Source organism: Macrobrachium nipponense, chromosome 30 (assembly GCF_015104395.2).
Source record: "Macrobrachium nipponense isolate FS-2020 chromosome 30, ASM1510439v2, whole genome shotgun sequence".
Classification (NCBI taxonomy): domain Eukaryota; kingdom Metazoa; phylum Arthropoda; class Malacostraca; order Decapoda; family Palaemonidae; genus Macrobrachium; species Macrobrachium nipponense.
In genome coordinates this window covers 54626369-54648868 of record NC_087218.1, presented here as the reverse complement: position 1 = coordinate 54648868, position 22500 = coordinate 54626369, and the positions used below count along the sequence as shown (strand labels likewise).

General features: G+C 37.2%; 1 protein-coding gene across 3 annotated transcripts in view; it reads right to left on the bottom strand.

Annotated features, from left to right (window-relative positions):
* The window catches only part of LOC135202522 (alpha-1D adrenergic receptor-like), a 350947-nt gene that overhangs the window by 51964 nt on the left and 276483 nt on the right, over nucleotides 1-22500 (bottom strand). For all 3 annotated transcript variants that reach the window (XM_064231974.1, XM_064231975.1, XM_064231976.1), the window contains exon 2: nucleotides 1245-1450. In XM_064231974.1, coding sequence (XP_064088044.1) covers nucleotides 1245-1450 — 206 coding nt within the window. The remainder of the gene's footprint in view (nucleotides 1-1244; nucleotides 1451-22500) is intronic.

The following is a 22500-nucleotide window of genomic DNA, read 5'->3' as shown; positions in this document are numbered from 1 at the left end:
TCGAAAAAATAAAAAATAAAAAAAAAACCAGTAAATGAAATAAAAAAAATGAAAGACAGAGATCGAGCGTTGCAATTCGTTAATGAGATGAAACCTCTCTCTCTCTCTCTCTCTCTCTCTCTCTCTCTCTCTCTGCATTACTTCGGCGAAGATGGTTTGAATATAAATGAGTTATTCTCACATAAAAATTTGTTCCAAGGGTTAATAAATTCACTCTTGATAGATATCAGTAGTAGCTGAGTAGTTACAAACTGTAGCAACATTGCACTACATACTTTGCCTATTTAGCAACCTCCTTTAATAATGGCTAACGAATAAATGACCATTAATCATTCACATGTACACATGTAATCAGTCAAGTTAAATGGAAGATAAAATCACTGACAAATAAATAATAGGGGATTCACCTTTAAAGAGAGAAATCCTTAGAATTAAGTTCCTAAGATATCTATCAAACTCCAAAGCTCTTAAGCTGCCTCTATATATTTCGTGTCGGTGCAGATGTCAGCGACAAAATATAGTTGGTTGATTAGGAAGGTCCAAGATATTCTTAATGAAAAATGTATATTTATTGACGTAATGATTGTTGTTCAGAGAAATCGTACACTATGTATCACATAAATATATCCTAAAAATTTTGTAATAAAAATGTGGCAATAAAAATAAGTATAGATACAACAAACTTCCTAGGTAAATACATAAAAATCCAACCTTATCAAAATAAAATCAATATTAAAAAAACCATAAATGATTGAAACAAATAAGTTTTGTCAAACAAAGCAAAAATTTTATTGAAACCTGAAACTAAAAGAAAAAATATAAAATGCATAACCCACTACACAAAATACACACAGTCACGCACACAAACGCTGGCACCCAACCAAAGGAAGGCAGGACCGAAGTCATATCCTCCAAAAGACCTAATCCTCAAGGACCTAATCTTCAAGGACCTAATCCTTAAGGACCTAATCTTCAAGGACTAGATCTTCAAGGACTTAATTCTCAAAGACCTAATCTTCAAGGACATAATCCTCAAGGACCTGATCCTGAAGGACATAATCCTTAAGGACCTGATCCTCAAGGACCTAAGATCCTTAAGAACCTGATCCTCAAGGACCTAATCTTCAAGGATCTGAACCTCAAGGACCTAATCTTCAAGGATCTGAACCTCAAGGATTTAATCATCAAGGACCTAATCTACAAGGACCTAATCTTCAAGGACCTACTCTTCAAGGACCCCTCACCTGTTTGAGGACGACTGTGTAGATGTGCGTGTAGAAGAAGGCCATCAGGATGCCAGGGAACACGATGGTGCTGAAGTAGATGAACACGAGGTAATTGTAGTCCATGACCTTGACGAAGTAGCAGCCGCCCTCGTGCTCCTGCCGCCACCCCATCAGGGGCAGGAAGCCCAGGAAGATCCCTGCTAGCCAACACAGCAGGATGATTCCTTCGGGGGAGAGAGAGAGATAGAGGGGAGATTTAGCCATTATTTCAAGTTACCATTCATTAATTAAGGCAATAAAAAAGATACAACTATAGCAATAAGAGATACGACGGTATTAGGATATATATATTTTATATATATAAAAAATAGATATATATATATATATATCATATATATATTATATATATCTATATATATAGGTTTGTATATATATAAATATATATATAGTATATATATATATATATATATATATATATATATATATATATATATATATATATATATATATATAAATTACTCATATCCACAATTCTCACACTGACCGAGAAAATCTTCTAGACACGAGAAATTCGTCAATGTCATTCAACCTGGCATTTGAAAAATCCAAGAATATGGGGAAACTTTTTTTTATACATGTATTTTTAAGGGTTTGAAAGTAGGTTAGTTGAACTTTCGAGATATTTTTCCACGGTTCTGATAGTAGGTTGGTTAAAAAAACTTAGAGATATATTTCTAAGGGTTTGGATGTAGGTTGGATGAACCTTCGAGACATTTTCCCAAGGGTTTGAAAGTGGGTTGGTTAAAAAAAAATTCGAGATATATTTCCAAGGGTTTGAATGTAGGTTGGTTGAATCTGCGAGATGTTTTTCACCGGTTTTGAAAGTAGGTTGTTAAAAAAAATTTCAAGATATTTTTAAAGCCTTTGAATGTAGTAGGTTGGCTGAAGATAGGTAGGTTGGTTAAAAAAAACTTCCAGATATTTTTCCAAGGTTTTTAAAGTAGATTGGTTGGGTGGGATTTCTTCCGCTGAAAAAAAAAAAACTTCTGAGTGACGACAAGTCCCAACTTTTTTGATACAACGTTAAAGTTTCTTCTTCCACTGAGTTGTTTATCAGCTTTTTCCTCTTGGTATTTCGAGTTTCCTACTCACGTAAAACATAGGAGAGAGAGAGAGAGAGAGAGAGAGAGAGAGAGAGAGAGAGAGAGAGAGAAATCTTCTGCTGCTGTAATGCCTGTAATCATTCCCCATCGATCGCTTCAAATGTCAGTCGAAGTCATTCTCAGCGTCTGATGCATCATCTGTAATCTCTAATCAGGGCCAACATGTACCTCTTCCCCAATTATCTCACTTCATTCATCACTCCGCTTTATCTTGGCCTCACTGCTAACAATCAACCATTAACGCTGCGGTTCGGCTAACACACACACACACACACACGAACAATATATATATGGATACACACATAATATATATATATATATATATATATAATATATATATATATATATAATATATATATGTGTGTGTGTGTGTGTGTGTGTGTGTGTGTGTACGTGTGTGTGTGTGTGTGCTTAAAAAAATCACAGTGACTTCATAATGTAAGCGAATACTACAAGAGAAATAACAGGCAGAAATTCTAACCAGCGCTTTCGACAATGTCTCATTAAAGGACGAAAGCGTTCTGGTAGAATTTCGCCTATTATTTTTCCTGTGGTATTCGCTTTTACATATATATATATATATATAGATATATATATATAGATATATATATAGTATATGTATCTAATATATATATATAGATTTTAATTATATATATTATATATCTATATATATATATATATATATATATATATACTATATATATATATATAATAATATATATATATATATATATTATTTATATTATTATATATATATTATATATATATATATAATATATATATATATATATTATATATATTATATATATAAAATATATATATATATATATAATATATATATATATATATATATATATATGTATATTATAAATTAAATATATATATATATAGTTATATATATATTTAATAATATATATAATATAAATATAATATAAATATATATATATATATATATAAATATATATATATATATAGTATATATAATATAATTATATATATATATATATAATGTTTATATATATAGTCTCAGTAACTGGGCGGCTACTTGGCAATCTTAGCATAATGATAATAAATAATATTGCCAAGACCAGTTACACTACTGGAGCGTTAGGCATTTTACTTTGTGTGTGGGAGTTTGTTTACATTTCACCTTATTTTTATTTTTGTGTTTTTTTTGTTTTTTTCAAAATATTTGTGATACATTTTTCTTTTGAAGTTCATTTTTTTTTTATAGTTTGTACTTGATATTCGTTTTATTTTATTTTTACTGAAGGGTTTCAGTAAGACATTTAATTTTATTGTAATTTCATAGATTCTCATCCTTGTCAAAGTTTTCAGCCTAATGAGGTTTTATACCTTCAAAGCTTGTATATATAATAAAGAATGTTCTTCCTGGTCTTGGCAATTTTATTTATCGTGAAGCTATATATCAGGTGTGGGCAAAGTACATTAGTAAATTTGAAGAGTAAATTTGAAGGAGGAAGGTTATTTTTTCTTTCAAATGTTTTTCATATGAAGTTCCTACTTTAAATGATTCAAATTGCTTTCCAAATGAGTTATTTTCTATTTCAAATATATGCATTTCGTGTGAATCTTCAACAGTAATTTAAAATATCAATTAATAAAGATTAAATGCATTTTTTAAAGTCTTTTATTTTGGCTATTTTAAATATTAATAATTTTGCTTAATATACTATGCGGCCTTATAGAATTGTGAATTTTTGAATGTGGCCCTTGCAATGAAAAGATTGCCCACCCTTGCATATATATATATATATATATATATATATATATATATATATATATATATATATATATATATATATATATATTACGTCAACTAGACGCAAAATTAAACTGTATTTATGGAGCAATTCTTGTATTGATACTTTATGAATGTTTATATAATGTTAAATAAGCTGGACTCAAAATAAAACATTATTTGAGAGACAGTTTTTAGTAGATACCTCGAGAGATACTTGGGTAGTCACTTATCAAGTAGAAATACCATATATATATATATATATATATATATATATATATATATATATATATATATATTTATAATGGCAATGTATTTCTCCATGGTTAAAATCTACACCATCAACTGAATCGTTGCATATAACCGTAATATTCCACACGAAAATTTAATATTGAACTTAAGAAATGCGTCCAATTTAAACAAATACACTTAACGTTGAACAGAACTGAATATAGAATTTAGGCCACAGACCAAGGCCTGGGACCTATGAGGTCACTCAGCACTGAAACAGCAATCGACAGTAAAAAGGTTTGAAAGGTGTAACGGGCGGGGGAAACCCTCAAAGCAGTTGCACTGTGAAACATCCGTTAGGAGAGGGTGGAAAGTCAGATGGAAGAAAGAGAATACGAAAGGAGGTACAGTAAAAGGAATTCACGTTGAATGGAAATTTAATACAAGCCACTAATGAAATTAATATTTGCCTAAGTTTCCCGACGATCATCGATTTTCCCCGGATGCTAATGGCATTGGCCCGGGGTAGGTGGGGTCGGGTGGGGTGGGGGGTGATCCTATTTAACGCCCGACACGTCACGGAGGGCCATATTTCATAGATCTCGAAAGGGGGAGGGGTTAGGGTTTGGGGGAAGGGGGGACGGGGGAGGTATAAGAAAGATACGGTTCAATGGAAGTGCTGATGGAGCACTCCTTTGAATTTCTTGCAGATAGATGGCGCTAGTTTCGTCTCTGGAAAAAGGTTGTTGCTTAATATACGCTTGCATTAGTCATTTCGTTTTTTTATTTTTTACGACTATTTCGTTGTGAAATTTTATAGAAAAGTGAGAATAGAGTCTTGAGGATACTTTCTCGATTAATTTAATTACACTTTTTAAATTTTTTTGACTGGTATTTCGCTCTGAAAATACGTAAACAATGGATGATCGTCTTCAGGATTCTGTCTTGGTTCAGTGATTTAAGTTAATTATATCTTAGTTCCACCAGACCACTGAGCTGATGAACAGCTCTCCTATGGCTGGCCCGAAGGATTAGATATTTCTACGTCGCTAAGAACCGATTGGGTACCTAGCAACGGGACCTACAGCTTATTGTGGGATCCGAACCACATCATATTGAGGAATTAATTTCTAATCACCAGAAACAAATTCCTCCGATTCCTCGTTGGCAGAGCGGGGGAATCGAACTCGGGACTACCGAGGAACTGTGGTGGTTCAGTGAATAAAGACATCATTCTCAACAAATATGTGCTTCTCTTAACCACCCCACTGTCTGGAATTTTACTTCAAACGACAATTTAAAAATTCCTTCACTTCACTTCACTGTACACCATAAACACATGCTATTTCACAATCACACCAATGAAAGTATAGTGAAAAACTCTTAATATGATAGAATTAATACACAATCGCGTTCGCAATTATACACAAAGTAAAAAAAAAAACTATACAAGTAGATAGGATTGCCACAAGATGCAAGGAAAACATTAGAGAAATCTAGAATACGACAGGCAACGAGTAGACGATAATAGGAACTATTATTTACATATAACATATATTTTGCAACAAAAGTACACACACACACACACACACACACACTTTCTCCCTTTAATCTTTGAAGACAATAAAAATTTTCCTCTCACTGAGAAACGCTCGCTACAAAGATACTATACTCAGTCCAGTAGTACTTGAGTCTCTCGCAATAACTGTACGAAACATGTATAGCCCAAATTTCAACGGAAACTTTATCTCCGGCGACGTCCGGGCTACGAGATTTTGGGAACACGTTGCTAAGACTTCAAACCCCCGCTCCCCCCCCCCCCCCCCCCGCCCCCTTTCGGGTGGGTTCGCTCAGCCTGAATCCACGAGCTCGTTTTGAGGTCTAAAAATCTGTGTGTGTACAGTAATTAATTTTTCAGCTACGAGTTGTAGTTGCCAGTTAGTGAATTTCGAACGAAATTCTCTGAAATTTGTCGCTTCAGTTTTGGAACTTACTGTACACATACACACACACACACACACATCATATACACTTAGTACATTATTTTCCTTATGGTATACACACACACACACAAAGAAACTATAATGGTTTGGCTTAATCCAAAATCGGGAGGTCCAAGTATCATTCAAAGCCCCCCCCACCCGAAAAAAAAAAAAAAAAGCTTCTTGTTCCTGCCTACATACATGCTACGTACATCTATATAACCTGGACGTTGAGGGAATAAATGTGCGTAAATGCCGAGAACTCTGAGAGATGATGAATGCTTTCATAAAGAGACAAAAGACCACGAATTATTTACAAAAAGAAGAATGAAAATGTTAAACATTTCTTTTTCAAATTAGCACTGATGATGGCCACTGTCTCTTAACTTGCGCATTGAAACACTGCAAGTGAAGAGTCGTGAAGGAAAAAACAAGAAACATATATATAGATTTTGTAGGATATAAATAATGGTAAGGAAGGCCAAGCGCTGGGACTTATGAAGTCATTCAGTGGTGACAGGGAAATTGAAAATGGAAAGGTTTGAAAAATGCAACAGGAGGAAAGCCTCGCAGTCGCACGACGAAATAATTGTTAGGGGTGGATAGCAAGACAGAAGAAAGAGAATATGAATGGAGCTACAGTAAAAGGAATTAAAGGGGTTGAAGCTGGGGACCGAATGGACGCTACAAAGAACCTTAAGTAGTGCCTACAGCGTACACCCTGAGGTGCACTACCACCCTCTCCGCCCCCCATCCCCCCCAAAGGGGAAATGTAAATGATGACTGTAATCATTTAAGAGGAAGGATTATCAAAATACGATTACTGATATCCCTGGATATGTTAGTCTGTATGATCGGAAATCGGATTGAAGTTCGAGAAAATCTTGACACAAAACAGAGGAATGATGAATTCTACAGTATCGGACTTTCTGACAAGCACTTTTGTTCGTTGCTGAAGCACCACTGTAACCAAATGCAGCTAATATCAGACTCTAAAGGTCTGATGCAACTTTCAATTCCTAATTTTTGCTCCTTTTGGTTAGTTTTGGGGTCATCATAATGTTCTGTAACTTATATAGGAAAAAACTTGATTTATAACACGAGGTTGCTAGGTTACACCAACGTTCATACTCTACTGATGGCTAGGAAAAAGTGCCTAGCATTAGTCAGCTTATTCTAATACTCTGACGAAAATCTAATTTTATCATCCGAAGCCTCTTCTCATTCTGGTACCTTTTGTGCGGAAGCTAAAATCCTCCAAGGGTCCTTATTGTCTCCATAAGACTGCTGGAAGTGGTGGTTTCCTTCTTCCAAACAATGGTGGTCAATAGGAATGGCATATGACGTTTAGGCCAAAGACCAAACACTGGGACCTATGAGGTCATTCAGCGATGGAAAGGGAGTTCAGAGTAAAAATGTTTGAAAGGTGTAACATGAGGAAAACTTCGTTGTTGCATTATGAAACAATTGTTAGCAGAGGGTAGAAAGTGAGATGGAAGAAAGATAATATGAACGGAAGTACAGTAAAAAAAAATGAAAGGGGATGCAGCTAGGGGACAAAAGGACGTTGCAAAGAGCCTTACGAGTTACACCCCGCTACGGGGGTGTAACTCGTTTTGTCCATCATCAACATTCTGTTGAGACGCCAGGGTGTCACAAGTAGTCTCAGATTTTTTTTTTTTTACCTTTCCCTTTACAATAAAATATGGAAACATCCTCCCGGCAGTGTTTTGAATGTTGATAATCTCAAGTTTTCATAAGGCTTCAATAATATTTTAAAAGATTTGTAATGCTACTTTACAAAGACTGCAGGAATACTTCAAAGCAACGCCCCATCGCCTTCACTTTTTTTTTCAGTTATCCATCCATATGTCTATCGGTATATTTATTGGTTATTTCCCATTTACTTTGGTTGTCTTTTTTTATACACAACTTGGAATTATTTTCCGCGCAGTCGTGAATACTATGAAAAAAAAAGCACAGTAAAGAGCAGTAAATAGCAAACAAATAGCAAAACCAAATTACATATAATGTAGAAAACAACCGAGTCTTTAGTAACACTGCAGTCAAATTTAGAACGTTAAATTCCAATGATTTTCATGACAAACAATGCAATCAACGCGGGTTTGTAGTAATATAGCGTGTAACAGCGGGATAGTTTTCTCAAGGTATATGATTATAACAAATACCTGTATCAAAAGAAAAAAAACTGTCAACGTGCAATAGCCAATGGGATGGTCAACCCAAGGAGGCCCTTACCTATCCCTGTCCCATCACCCACCACACACACAAATAGGGAGGAGGAGGAGGAGGAGGAGGAGGAGGAGGAGGAGGTGGAGGAGGAGTGTGGATTAAAATACAATAAGCTTGATAAAAACCTACCTCTCAAAAGATTAAATGTAATTATGAGTCAGAGAATACGTAAATGGGAGCAAAACTATATAAAAAAAAGTACAAAAAGGAATAAATAAATGAAAACCCACAAGGAAGTTGGTTGAAACTCAAGGATGACGAATAATGAATCGTCCAACGGCGTCTGGCTTTCCTTGTGGTCACCAGTCCAAGTACTATCCAGACCTGACGTTGTTGAATTTTACTATTCGAACGAACAGTGGTATATATAGTAATCACGTTACCAATCAACGTATAGTTCCACACTGGACGGGTGGTTTTCGAGCTCGGCTGCCAATCCGGTGGTCCGAAGTTCGATTCCCAGCTCTGCCAAAGCGGAATCAGAGGAATTTATTTCTGGTGATAAAAATTCACTTCTCGGATCCCACAATAAATTGTAGTTCCCGTTGCTAGGTAACCAATTGGTTCCTAGCCACGTAAAAATATTTAATCCTCCGGGCCAGCCCTGGAGAGCTGTTAATCAGCTCAGTGGTCTGGTTAAACTAAGATATACTGAACTTTTTTTATCTTCAATCAGCTTCCACCCAGCCACCCTTTCTTCTTCTGACTCCTACTCCTCCTCCTATTTCTCCTCCATCTCTTCCTTCTCCTCCTCCTCCTCCTCCTCCTATTTCTCCTCCACCTCTTCCTATTTCCAAAAAAGCCTCATCCTCTTTCGATTTTGGCCTTTCTCGGGTAACTTTTGGAAGTATTTGTTTTTCCTTTAAGAATTCTTCGCAACATCTGCTTTAATTTTGATCCATATGCCATGCCCTCGCTCTCAGAATCATACGTAGTTGCATCCTGTCTCACGTCTGTTTTTGCTCAATGCCCACCGTCATCCCACCCCCACCCCCACCCCCCGCCTACGCGAATTTTTTTTTTTTTTTCTTTTTGTGCTCATGCCCAATTTGGGAGCTTCTCTCTGCTGCTGCAATGTTCGTCAATTCCCCCTGAAACGCGTGTGTTTCTCCGATCCAACCCAATTCCCAGTCTCTTATTCCTGCCATTCCTAAAGTAATGTTACCCTTGGCCCCACAGGTGAAAAACCACCAGAAGCTGTAAAAAAATATATATATTAAAAAGAGGTCTTGGCACAGCGAATTGAAATGTCAAGATTTGGTTTGGTACAGCGACATACTAAGCTTTTATTTAATAAATAAATAAATCATAATTTCAAGCTTGGGTTTAATTACCTGACATATTTAACCGAAATATAAGCTTGGGTTCAGTAAACAACTATCAAGACCGGTTTTAATTAGCAGAAGTATCAAGCTGAAGTTCTGTAAAGTGATATTTCAAGCTTGGGTTAAGTGTACCAATATATCCTGTCCGGGTTTAGTAAACGAAATACCAAACTGAAACCGTTAGGTTTTAATCTACAGATATCAACCTAGGGTTCAGTCAACTCATGCTAAGATTCAGTCAACCGGAATTAAGCTTGGGATTAGTAAAGCGAAAACATGCTGAGGCTCAGTAAACTGAATTACAAGCCTGGGTTCAGTAAACTTGTATCTACATTTACACTTGAAGTTAATAAACCGAAATGTCGAACTTTGTTCTGCAAACAAATATCATGACTGGGATGAACGATTGGGTTTATAAAATCAAACTATTGCGATGAGGTTTAGAAACTCAGCTCAGTAAGTCAAGCTTTTAAGTTTGGAACATAAAAAAATAAAGTTTGTATTTTTCAAAGGGAAACAACAGTAGTAGGTCAATTAAATCTTAATCATGAGCTGAGTTTTATTAAACCGGATTGCCAACTGTGGACTCAACGTAACCAAAATAATAAGTAAAAAGACTGGTTTCATAAAAATACAAGCCATGAATTTCTTCAAGAGAAATATCAAGCATGGTTTTATTGCAACCAACAGCCAAAATTTATGTTTTAATGCTAAAACAGGCCATCTCTCTCTTTCCTCTCTCTCTCTCTCTCTCTCTCTCTCTCGCTCATCTCTCCTCTCTCTCCTCTCGCCCCCATCTCTCTCTCTCTCTCTCTCTCTCTTAGCATTGCCCTTGGTTTTAAAAAGTAAAACTTCACGCTTTAGGTTTCAATGAATTTACGCATTAGACTGTTTTAAATACCCAACATAGAAAACCTTAGTTTATAAATAAACAAAAGTTAAATAACAAACGTGAATTCCACAAAGTTAAATGCATTTTTGGTGGAACCTACGATATTTCAAAAATAAAAAGAAAAAAGATAAAAGCTCAACACTTCAATTCCATACAGTAAAGTATTAAACATGAATTTATTAAACTGAAATAGCAAAACCGACTTTTCATAACTCTAATAATAATAATAATAATATAATAATAATAATAATAATAATAATAATAATATTATTATTATTATTATTATTATTATATAAAAGCCATAAACACATGGGCAGTGCCAGTAATCAGATACAGCGCAGGAATAGTGGAATGGACGAAGGCAGAACTCCCGCAGCATTGATCAAGAAACCAGGAAACAAATGACAATACACAAAGCAACTACACCCAAGAGCAAATACGGACAGACTATAACATCAACACGAAAGGAAGGAGGGAGAGGACTACTAAGTATAGAGGACTGCGTCAACATCGAAAACAGAGCACTGGGGCAATATCTGAAAACCAGTGAAGACGAGTGCTAAAGAGTGCTTGGGAAGAAGGACTAATAAAAGTAGACGAAGATCCAGAAATATACAGAGAACAGGAGGGCCGAAAAGACAGAAAGAACAGAGGACTGGCACAACAAACCAATGCACGGACAATACATGAGACAGACTAAAGAACTAGCCAGCGATGACAATTGGCAATGGCTACAGAGGGGAGAGCTCAAGAAGGAAACTGAAGGAATGATAACAGCGGCACAAGATCAGGCCCTAAGAACCAGATATGTTCAAAGAACGATAGACGGAAATAACATCTCTCCCATATGTAGGAAGTGCAATACGAAAAATGAAACCATAAACCACATAGCAAGTGAATGCCCGCACTTGCACAGAACCAGTACAAAAAGAGGCATGATTCAGTGGCAAAAGCCCTCCACTGGAGCCTGTGCAAGAAACATCAGCTACCTTGCAGTAATAAGTGGTACGAGCACCAACCTGAAGGAGTGATAGAAAACGATCAGGCAAAGATCCTCTGGGACTATGGTATCAGAACGGATAGGGTGATACGTGCAAACAGACCAGACGTGACGTTCATTGACAAAGTCAAGAAGAAAGTATCACTAATTGATGTCGCAATACCATGGGACACCAGAGTTGAAGAGAAAGAGAGGGAAAAAATGGATAAGTATCAAGATCTGAAAATAGAAATAAGAAGGATATGGGATATGCCAGTAAATGGAAATCGTACCCATAATCATAGGAGCACTAGGCACGATCCCAAGATCCCTGAAAAGGAATCTAGAAAAACTAGAGGCTGAAGTAGCTCCAAGGCCTCATGCAGAAGAGTTGTGATCCTAGAAACGGCACACATAGTAAGAAAAGTGATGGACTCCTAAGGAGGCAGGATGCAACCCGGAACCCCACACTATAAATACCACCCAGTCGAATTGGAGGACTGTGATAGAGCAAAAAAAAAAAATAATAATAATAATATGGAAAAACTATACATTACTCATAACACTTTGAATAAAATAAAAGCTACTGAGGACAAAGGGCTGCAATTTGGTATGTTTGATGACTGGGATGGGTGGATGATCAACATGCAAATTTGCAGCCCTCTAGCCTCAATAGTTTTCTAAAGATCTGAGGGCGGAGAGAGAAAATGCGGATGGACAGACAAATACCCATCTCAATAGTATTCTTTTACAGAAAACTACAACCTCTGGCATGAGAAAAAGAGTATAAGGAATGATATACAATGAAGATAGAATTGCACTATTCGGCAGCCAGTATATGCCAAATACAGAAGCATGATGTTCAGCATAGCCTCATTATTATGTAAGAACAAGTATATATAAATACACACACACACACACACACAAACACACACACACACACATATATATATATATATATATATATATATATATACATATATATAGATTACTCTAATACAGTAGTACAATATGAAGATAGAAGGCCCATAAACACTATTTATACGTTGCAACAATGCAATTCAGGCGCTTCTCTGGTAAAATATTTTACCAGTGAAAAGAGGCACAGACGAAAGCGTCTGAAATCTATTGTTGGAACGTGAAATGGTGCTTTATGGACCTTTTATCATATATATATATATATATATATATAATATATGAATATATACTTGTGTGTATTTATATATATATATATATATTATATCTATATATATTATATATATATATATATATACGTATATGTATATGGCCATACATGTATACATATATGTACGTGTGTGTGTGTGTGTGTGTGTGTGTGAGAGAGAGAGAGAGAGAGAGAGAGAGAGAGAGAGAGAGAGAGAGAGAGAGAGAGAGAGAGCGGAAGCCAAGAAAGTTTTACGCTTCTCATTAAAAAACTTTAACAACAAAATTTTTTTCAATTCTCAATTTTGTAATAATTTATTTTGTTTATTTCAAAATCATCTGTAACTAAAATGTTAAAATTTCCAGCTCTCTTTTTAGTTACTTTCTCGGAAGACATTATTTACTGGTTCATTTTAAAGTCGTCTCCATTTGCATGGTTTCTGAAGCCGTCGCAGTCTTCAGGAGCCTTCAGTTACTCCAAGCCCTTCCGAAGGCTCCGTGTGGAATCTCCCGAAGCAAGAAAATTGGCCTCGGAGCCAAAATGAAGATCTGGGGAATTCCTGGAGCTCTAGTGGCATTTTCCAATTCGAAATATTTGATCAGGTGAAAAGAAAGGTAACCATGTTTGCCCTTGGTAACTTTAACTTTGTTGTGAAAAACCTATTGGCTCTGATCCCAACCGATCAGTGGTACCTTTCATAAATGGAAATTGGATCCGAAACCTCGGATTATTTATTAGTAAACAAGCAGTAGCTCTTGTTCTTGGTGGGAGCACCTTTTTTGGCAGAGCCGCACATCAGTGCATTGTAGACCAGAAGGCTCTCCAGATTGGTCAAGATGCTACTGCACAGAAAAACGACGACGACCTTTACTACGCAACGGAAATGATCTCGCTTTTGAAAGAAGATTGGAAGGATGCAACGTCGGAGAACTTTTTCCTCCTAGATGAACTCGAAGATATGAATTTCAACGAGGCTGCTCTGATGAGAACGAATCAAGATTTACTTGACGAGTTCATGGATGAAAAGCATAACGCTGAAGAGGAAAATAAACTCCTAAAGAAGAAAATAGAAGAGTTGGAAGACGCATTTTTCCCTGAAGGCCAAGGATGTTGAAAATATAAACGAACAACTAGCACGGAAGGAGAAAGAATGTGAGAACCATCGAGAAAACTGGAAGAACTCCAGAAGCAAGCTGTGGACAATGACTTCTACTGTGGGTACCTTGAAGAGAAGGTCAAGGCCCATGAGGCTGAAAGAAAGAAGCTGTTCCAGGCGACGGCACAACTCGAGGAGAGATTGCAAGCCTCACAGAGAGAAGTATCATCTGTTCTCGCACGAAAGGATCTAGGCGATCAGAAGAAAGTACATATCCAGGAAACCACAGTTCAGTCGCTTCCACAGGAGAATGAAAAAATTAATGAGGAATTAGAGGAACGAGAACCACCAGTTACCGTGGATATACAATTCTATGGCAAATCAAAAGAAATAAGAATGATGCTCTGATGAGAAAACAAGGTCAAAGGAAAACATGTTCTATAAGCTAGGACGACTGGAAGAAGCAAGTGAATGTTTCCTCAGAGTCTTGGATATGGACGACGATCAAGTGGGACTGCAGGCGAAGACTGGGATTATGTCTCTTGTTGCTTGGCAGAAACAGCCAAGCTATGATGCAGCTTGAGAAATTAGATGATCAAGAAGATTTGGTTGCAGCCGCCAGAACCTTGCAAAGAATGCAACGTCATGGCTGCCCATACTACATCCTAGGTATGCAGAGGATGCTAATTTGAAGGAAATAAAGTGGGCCTACAGGAAGCGGACACTCAAGTTTAACCCTGATAACTGCCAAGGGTCTAAAGACGAGCGACAACGCAGAATGGATATCATGCACAAGGTCAACTATGCTAATGATCTCCTATGTGATACTGATGAAAGAAGAAAATACAACGCAGTCAGGGAATTCATCAAGGACCTGGCAGATAGTGTGTTTGAAGATCCTCAGAAGACAATGAAAGCAAAGAAGAAGAACCCTGGAAGGACAACGAAGAGGAAGAAAACTAAAGGAAACTAGAAAGAAACAAAAAGAAGAAACAGCCTGTGATTAACCAAAATTGTGATGATTTTGTCTTGTCACCAGGTGATGCTGCTGCGTCGGGTTCTAGAGGCCCTGCGATCTCTTGGTCCATTCGATGAGCTTGACTGCAAGATGGGTGTTCTGCTGCTCCCCCGGCAGCAAACAACAATGGGAGGTCCCCCCACCTCCTCCACCACCAATCCTGCAATCAAAACCATCGATGGGCCAAGAAAATCGCAATGCCTCTGGAACAACGACGCAACATCATCAACTGATGACCAGTCAAAATTCTTCACATGGGTTGTTTCTTTGTAGCGATAAAGACAAGTCTTGTGAACAGGCTTTTCATCAGGCATCCTTGTCAATTCTCTCATCTCCCTGATGGAGGCAGGAGGCCCAACTGGTCAGGATGAGAGCCAACAGTTATTCAGAGGAAGGAGGACCAGTTCTCAAGATGAGAGCTAACAGCTGTTCGGAGGCTGGAGGACAAGCTCTCAGGATGAGAGCCAACAGCTATTTGGAGGCTGGAGGACAAGCTCTCAGGATGAGAGCCAACAGCTATTTGGAGGCTGGAGGACAAGCTCTCAGGATGAGAGCCAACAGCTGTTCGGAGGCTGGAGGACAAGCTCTCGGGATGAGACCTAACTGCTGTTAGGAGGCTGGAAGACAAGCTATCACGATGAGAGCCAAAAACGATGTTACGAGGGTCACAGGGACACCCCCTCATCCTGCCACATGATACCCTCTGAAATGGGTTATCGATACCAAATCGCCTATTGGATTATGCACTGCATGTTTAAATCACATTTTTTTGCATATACTGCAGTGGCAACCTCTGGCGTTGGCGTTTAAAAACCCTAAGTTCCATCGCTTTATATATGCAAATATGTCATATGCAATGCATTAATGGTTGAATACTTGCATATACTACTGTGGCAACCTCTGGCGCGGCGTAAAAACCGTTAAGTTCAATGCCTTTTATATATGCCAAATTATGGCTTATGCAAGTCAGAATGGGTTGAATACTTGCATATACTACCGTGGCAACCTCTACGGCGCGGCGCTCTCAAAAACCCGTAGTTCAATGCCTTTTCTATATGCAAAGTATGTCATATTGCAATGCATAATGGTTGACATACTTGCAATACTACCGTCGAGCAACCTCTGCGCGGCGGTAAAAAACCCGTAAGTTCAATGCTTTATATATGCAAAGTATGTCATATGCATGCATAATAAGGCTGAAATACTGCAGATATACCCGTGAACCTATGCGCGGCGTAAAAACCCGTAAGTTCAATGCCTTTTATATATGCAAAGTAAGGGCTTATGCAATGCATAATGGGTGAATACTGCATGTATACTGTGGCAACCTCTGGCGCGGCGTAAAAAACCCGTAAGTTCAATCTTTCCTTATGCAAAGTATGTCATATGCAATGATAATGGGTTGAATACATTGCCATATAATACCGTGGCAACCTCTGCACGGATAAAAAACCCGTAAGTTCAATGCCTTTCATATATGCAAAGTATTTTTCATATGCAATGCATAATAGGTTGAATACGTGCATATACTACCGTGGAACCTCTGGCGCGGGCGTAAAAACAGTAAGTTCAATGCCTTATATATATGCAAAAGTATGGCTTATGCAATGCATAATGGGTTCAATACTTGCATATACTACTGTGGCAACCTCTGGCGCGGCGTAAAAACCCGTAAGTTCATGCCTTTTCATATATGCAAAGTATGTCATAGCAATGCATAATGGGGGTGATACTGCAATATACTACTGTGGCACAACCTCTGGCGCGGAGTAAAACCGTAAGTCCAATGCCTGGTCTATAATGCCAAAGTATGTCATAGGCAATGCAAATGGGTGAATACTTGCATATACTAAAAACCCGTGGCAACCTCTGGCGCGGCGTTAAAAAACGTAAGGTTCAATGCTTCCATATTTAGGCATAATATGTTATATGCAATGGATAACTGGGTTGGAATACTTGGCATATACTTTACCGTGGAAAAACCTCTGGCCGGCGGTAAAAAACTAGTAAGTCAATGGCCTTTATATATTGCAAAGTATGCGATCTATTGCAAGATAATAGGTTGAATACTTGCATAACTAATTGTGGCAACCTCTGGCGTGGGCGTCAAATCCCGTAAATTCAATGCCTTTTATATATGCAAAAGTATGGCTTTATGCAATGCACAATTGCACCTATACTACCATGGCAACCTCTGGCGTGGCGTAAAAACCCGTAAGATTCAATGCCTTTCATATATGCAAAGTTATGGCTTATGCAATGCATAATGGGTGAATACTTGCTATACTACTGGGGTACCTCCGGCCGGTGTAAAAAACCCGTAAGTCAATGCTTTTCTATATGCAAAGTATGGCTTTAGCAATGCATAATGGGTTGAATACTTGCATATACTACCGTGGCAACCTCTGGCACGGCGTAAAAAAAAAAAAACCCGTAAGTTCAATGCCTTTTATATATGCAAAGTATTTATTTATGCAATGCATAATGGGTTGATACTTGCATATACACTGGGCAACCTCTGGCGCGGCGGGGTTTTAAAAACCCGTAATTCAATGCCTTTTATATATGCAAAGTATGTATATGCAAGCAATTGGGTTGATACTGGCATGTAAAAAACCCTACTGTGCACTCTGCTTGATTACTTGCATATACTACCGTGGCAACCTCTGGCGCGGGTAAAAACCCGTTAAGTTCATGCTATATATCAAGTAATTGTTTCATATGGCAATGCAAAAATAGTGTATATGCAAAATATATAAACGTTGCACTCTGGCACGCGGTTCGTAGTATGCAATGGCATACTGCAATGCATATTGAAGACTTGCATATACTACCGTGGCAAACTCTGGCACGGCGTAAAAACCCGTAAGTTCAATGCCTTTTATATAGCAAAGTATGTCCATATGCAAATGCATAATGGGTTGATTTACTTGCATATACTACTGTGGCAACCCTCTGGCACGGCGTAAAAAAACCCGTAAGTTTCAATGCCTTTTTATATATGCAAAGTATGTCATATGCAATGCATAATGGGTGATTACTTGCATTATACTACGTGCAACCTCTGGCGCGGCGTAAAAAACCCGTGCAATGCTTTGATATGCAAAGGGTGGCATGCAATCATAATGGGTTGATTACTTGCATATACTACCGTGGCAACCTCTGGCACGGCGTAAAAACCCGTAAGTTCGTGGCAACCTTTGGCGTGGCGTAAAAACCCATAAGTTCAATGCCTCATACAGTACGTGCAAAATATTTGATCCTGGTGTGGCAGGAGGGAAGATTCCATCTCTCTTGGCTAGCTATTGGAGCTGAGAATGGGGAAGGGTCCATCCCTGGCAAAAATAAAACCCCATTCGATGACACTCCATTGGCGAGGATGCCCCAGGGATGAGATCGCTTCCGATCGCTAAAGGCCCATAATTATACATATTTATATATGATATATTAAATAAATATAATATATATCATATATAATACACACATAAATATATAAACTGTATTTATATATAAGATATATACCTTATTTAGATATATAATAATATAACTATTTATCTATCTATCTATCTATCTATCTATCTATATATATATATATATATATATATATATATATATATATATATATATATATGGCTGACTGTCTAAGTAAGTGTGTGTGTGTGAATGTTTACTAAAAATGGCTGTCCAGCTGTATATCTACAGTATGTATATGTGTGTGTGTATATATATATATATATATATATATATATATATATATGGATATATATATATATATATATATATATATATATGATGTATATATATTTATTTTAAACTACACACACATATATACATATATATACACAAAGTATATACACACACATATTCATATTGTAGACATACAGCTAGGCAGCCATTTTTAGTACACATTCACACACACATACACACTCACACAGACAGTCAGCCATATTTCCACAACCACGCACACAAGTACACGCAATGCTTTTGACGAACATCACCGCTGCTCACCAGCAAAACGGAACAGAAAGAATGAGGAGCAGCCTCCTCTAGTAGTGGAGGTGAAAGTGGCAGCTTTAATGAAACACTGTGTATAACAACAAGCGGTTGAATGTTAAGTAAGGAGTTGGGAATAGGGAGTTGGGATAATGGGTTACAAATAAGCCTAGGATATTCAGTGGGAAATAATAATAATAATAATAATAATAATAATAATAATAATAATAATAATAATAGTAATAATAATAGTAATAATAATAATAATAATAATAATAATAATAATAATAATAATAATAATAATAGCAGAGAGAAAGCTATTATTAGAAAAATAGAGAAGACTATTTACAAGTTGAATGCAGCTGATGCAGCAATATCTTTCAATAAGACTTGTTTGAAAGAGGGTCTCCTTCCAATAAATAATAATAATAACAATAATAATAATAGAGGAGACAAACACCATCCCCCACCAACAGAAAGGCTGCAGAAGGAAGTGTAGGGGCACAAAAGACCAGTTCCTGATAGACAAAATGGTAATGAAGAACAGTAGGAGAATGAAAACCAACCTAAGCATGGCATGGATAGACTATAAGAAAGCCTTCGACATGATACCACACACATGGCTAATAGAATGCCTGCAGAAGAAAACACCATCAGCTTCCTCAAAAATACAATGCGCAACTGGAATACAATACTTACAAGCTCTGGAATAAGACTAGCAGAGGTTAATATCAGGAGAGGGATCTTCCAGGGCGACTCATTGTCCCCACTACTCTTCGTAGTAGCCATGATTCCCATGACAAAAGTACTGCAGAAGATGGATGCCGGGTACCAACTCAAGAAAAGAGGCAACAAAATCAACCATCTGATGTTCATGGACGGCATCAAGCTGTATGGTAAGAGCATCAAGGAAATAGATACCCTAATCCAGACTGTAAGGATTGTATCTGGGGACATCAGGATGGAGTTTGGAATAGAAAAATGCGCCTTAGTCAACATACAAAAAGGCAAAGTAACGAGAACTGAAGGGATAAAGCTACCAGATGGGAGCAACATCAAACACATAGATGAGACAGGATACAAATACCTGGGAATAATGGAAGGAGGGGATATAAAACACCAAGAGATGAAGGACACGATCAGGAAAGAATATATGCAGAGACTCAAGGCGATACTAAAGTCAAAACTCAACGCCGGAAATATGATAAAAGCCATAAACACAGGGGCAGTGCAGTAATCAGATACAGTGCAGGAATAGTGGAATGGACGAAGGCAGAACTCCGCAGCATAGATCAGAAAACCAGGAAACATATGACAATACACAAAGCACTACACCCAAGAGCAAATACGGACAGACTATACATAACACGAAAGGAAGGAGGGAGAGGACTACTAAGTATAGAGGACTGCGTCAACATCGAAAACAGAGCACTGGGGCAATATCTAAAAACCAGTGAAGACGAGTGACTAAAGAGTGCATAGGAAGAAGGACTAATAAAAGTAGACGAAGACCCAGAAATATACAGAGACAGAAGAATGACAGACAGAACAGAGGACTGGCACAACAAACCAATGCACGGACAATACATGAGATAGACTAAAGAACTAGCCAGCGATGACACATGGCAATGGCTACAGAGGGGAGAGCTAAAGAAGGAAACTGAAGGAATGATAACAGCGGCACAAGATCAGGCCCTAAGAACCAGATATGTTTAAAGAACGATAGACGGAAATAACATCTCTCCCATATGTAGGAAGTGCAGTACGAAAAATGAAACCATAAACCACATAGCAAGCGAATGCCCGGCACTTGCACAGAACCAGTACAAAAAGAGGCATGATTCAGTGGCAAAAGCCCTCCACTGGAGCCTGTGCGAGAAACATCAGCTACTTGCAGTAATAAGTGTACGAGCACCAACCTGAGGGAGTGATAGAAAACGATCAGGCAAAGATCCTCTGGGACTATGGTATCAGAACGGATAGGGTGATACGTGCAAATAGACCAGACGTGACGTTCATTGACAAAGTCAAGAAGAAAGTATCACTCATTGATGTCGCAATACCATGGGACACCAGAGTTGAAGAGAAAGAGAGGGAGAAAATGTTTAAGTATCAAGATCTGAAAATCGAAATAAGAAGGATATGGGATATGCCAGTGGAAATCGTACCCATAATCATAGGAGCACTAGGCACGATCCCAAGATCCCTGAAAAGGAATCTAGAAAAACTAGACGCTGAAGTAGCTCCAGGACTCATGCAGAAGAGTGTGATCCTAGAAACGGCGCACATAGTAAGAAAAGTGATGGACTCCTAAGGAGGCAGGATGCAACCCGGAACCCCACTCTATAAATACCACCCAGTCGAATTGGAGAACTGTGATAGGGCAAAAAAAAAAAAAAAAAAATAATAATAATAATAATGATAATAATAATAATAATAATTCAAAAGGACAATATTCTACCCGGGTAGTTGGAGAAGGGAAAAATAAATAAGCTAATTAAATATAAGTCGTGATGTTTGTCTGTCTGTCTCACTGTTGACGTTTGGATACAGGGGGGAGGTATTTTGGGGTTGTGTATGTATGCATGTAAGTGTAAATACGTGAAAATACACACACACACTATACACTCACATTATATAAATACACACACACACACACACACACATATATATAAATATATATATAAATGAAAATAACTTTCACATCACCGTGATTCATATAAAATCATTCGAGCTACAAATGTCCTTTAATATCTAATTCGCTCTACCTCGTTATTGATATATTTTCATACATGTAAACCTAAGGGGAATTTTTAGTTCATAAAATTATCATCAACTAAAAATTCCCTTTCGGTTTACATATATGAAAATATATCAATTCCGAGGTAGAGCGAATTAGATATTAAAGGCCATTTGTAGCTCGAATGCTCAAATGATATATATATATATATATATATATATATATATATATATATATATATATATATATATATATATTATATATATATACATATATATATATATATATATATATATATATACATTCCCCATACACGTATAATATATATATATATATATATTATTACAAGTTTGTTTATTTTCATTAATTTTGTTTATACTGTTTGGTTACGTTTATTCTTTTTGTTTTCCTATATTTTTTTATTACTAGTCAAGAGAGGCAAACGCTTGTTTGGTATAAAAAAGTATTTACCATGTATAGAATACCATTAGGTAGTTCAGCCAAAGTTACAGGGTTCAGCATATAGACCATTACAGCAGTCGATACCGAGAGCTAAACCAGAGAGGTTATCCTGACACTCGACCCAGAGTCACGAAGGAGAATGGACAAGGGATAATACATATATAACGAGTCAGAGAGAGAGAGAATATCGGATTGTTGCCATTGTGTTTTGGT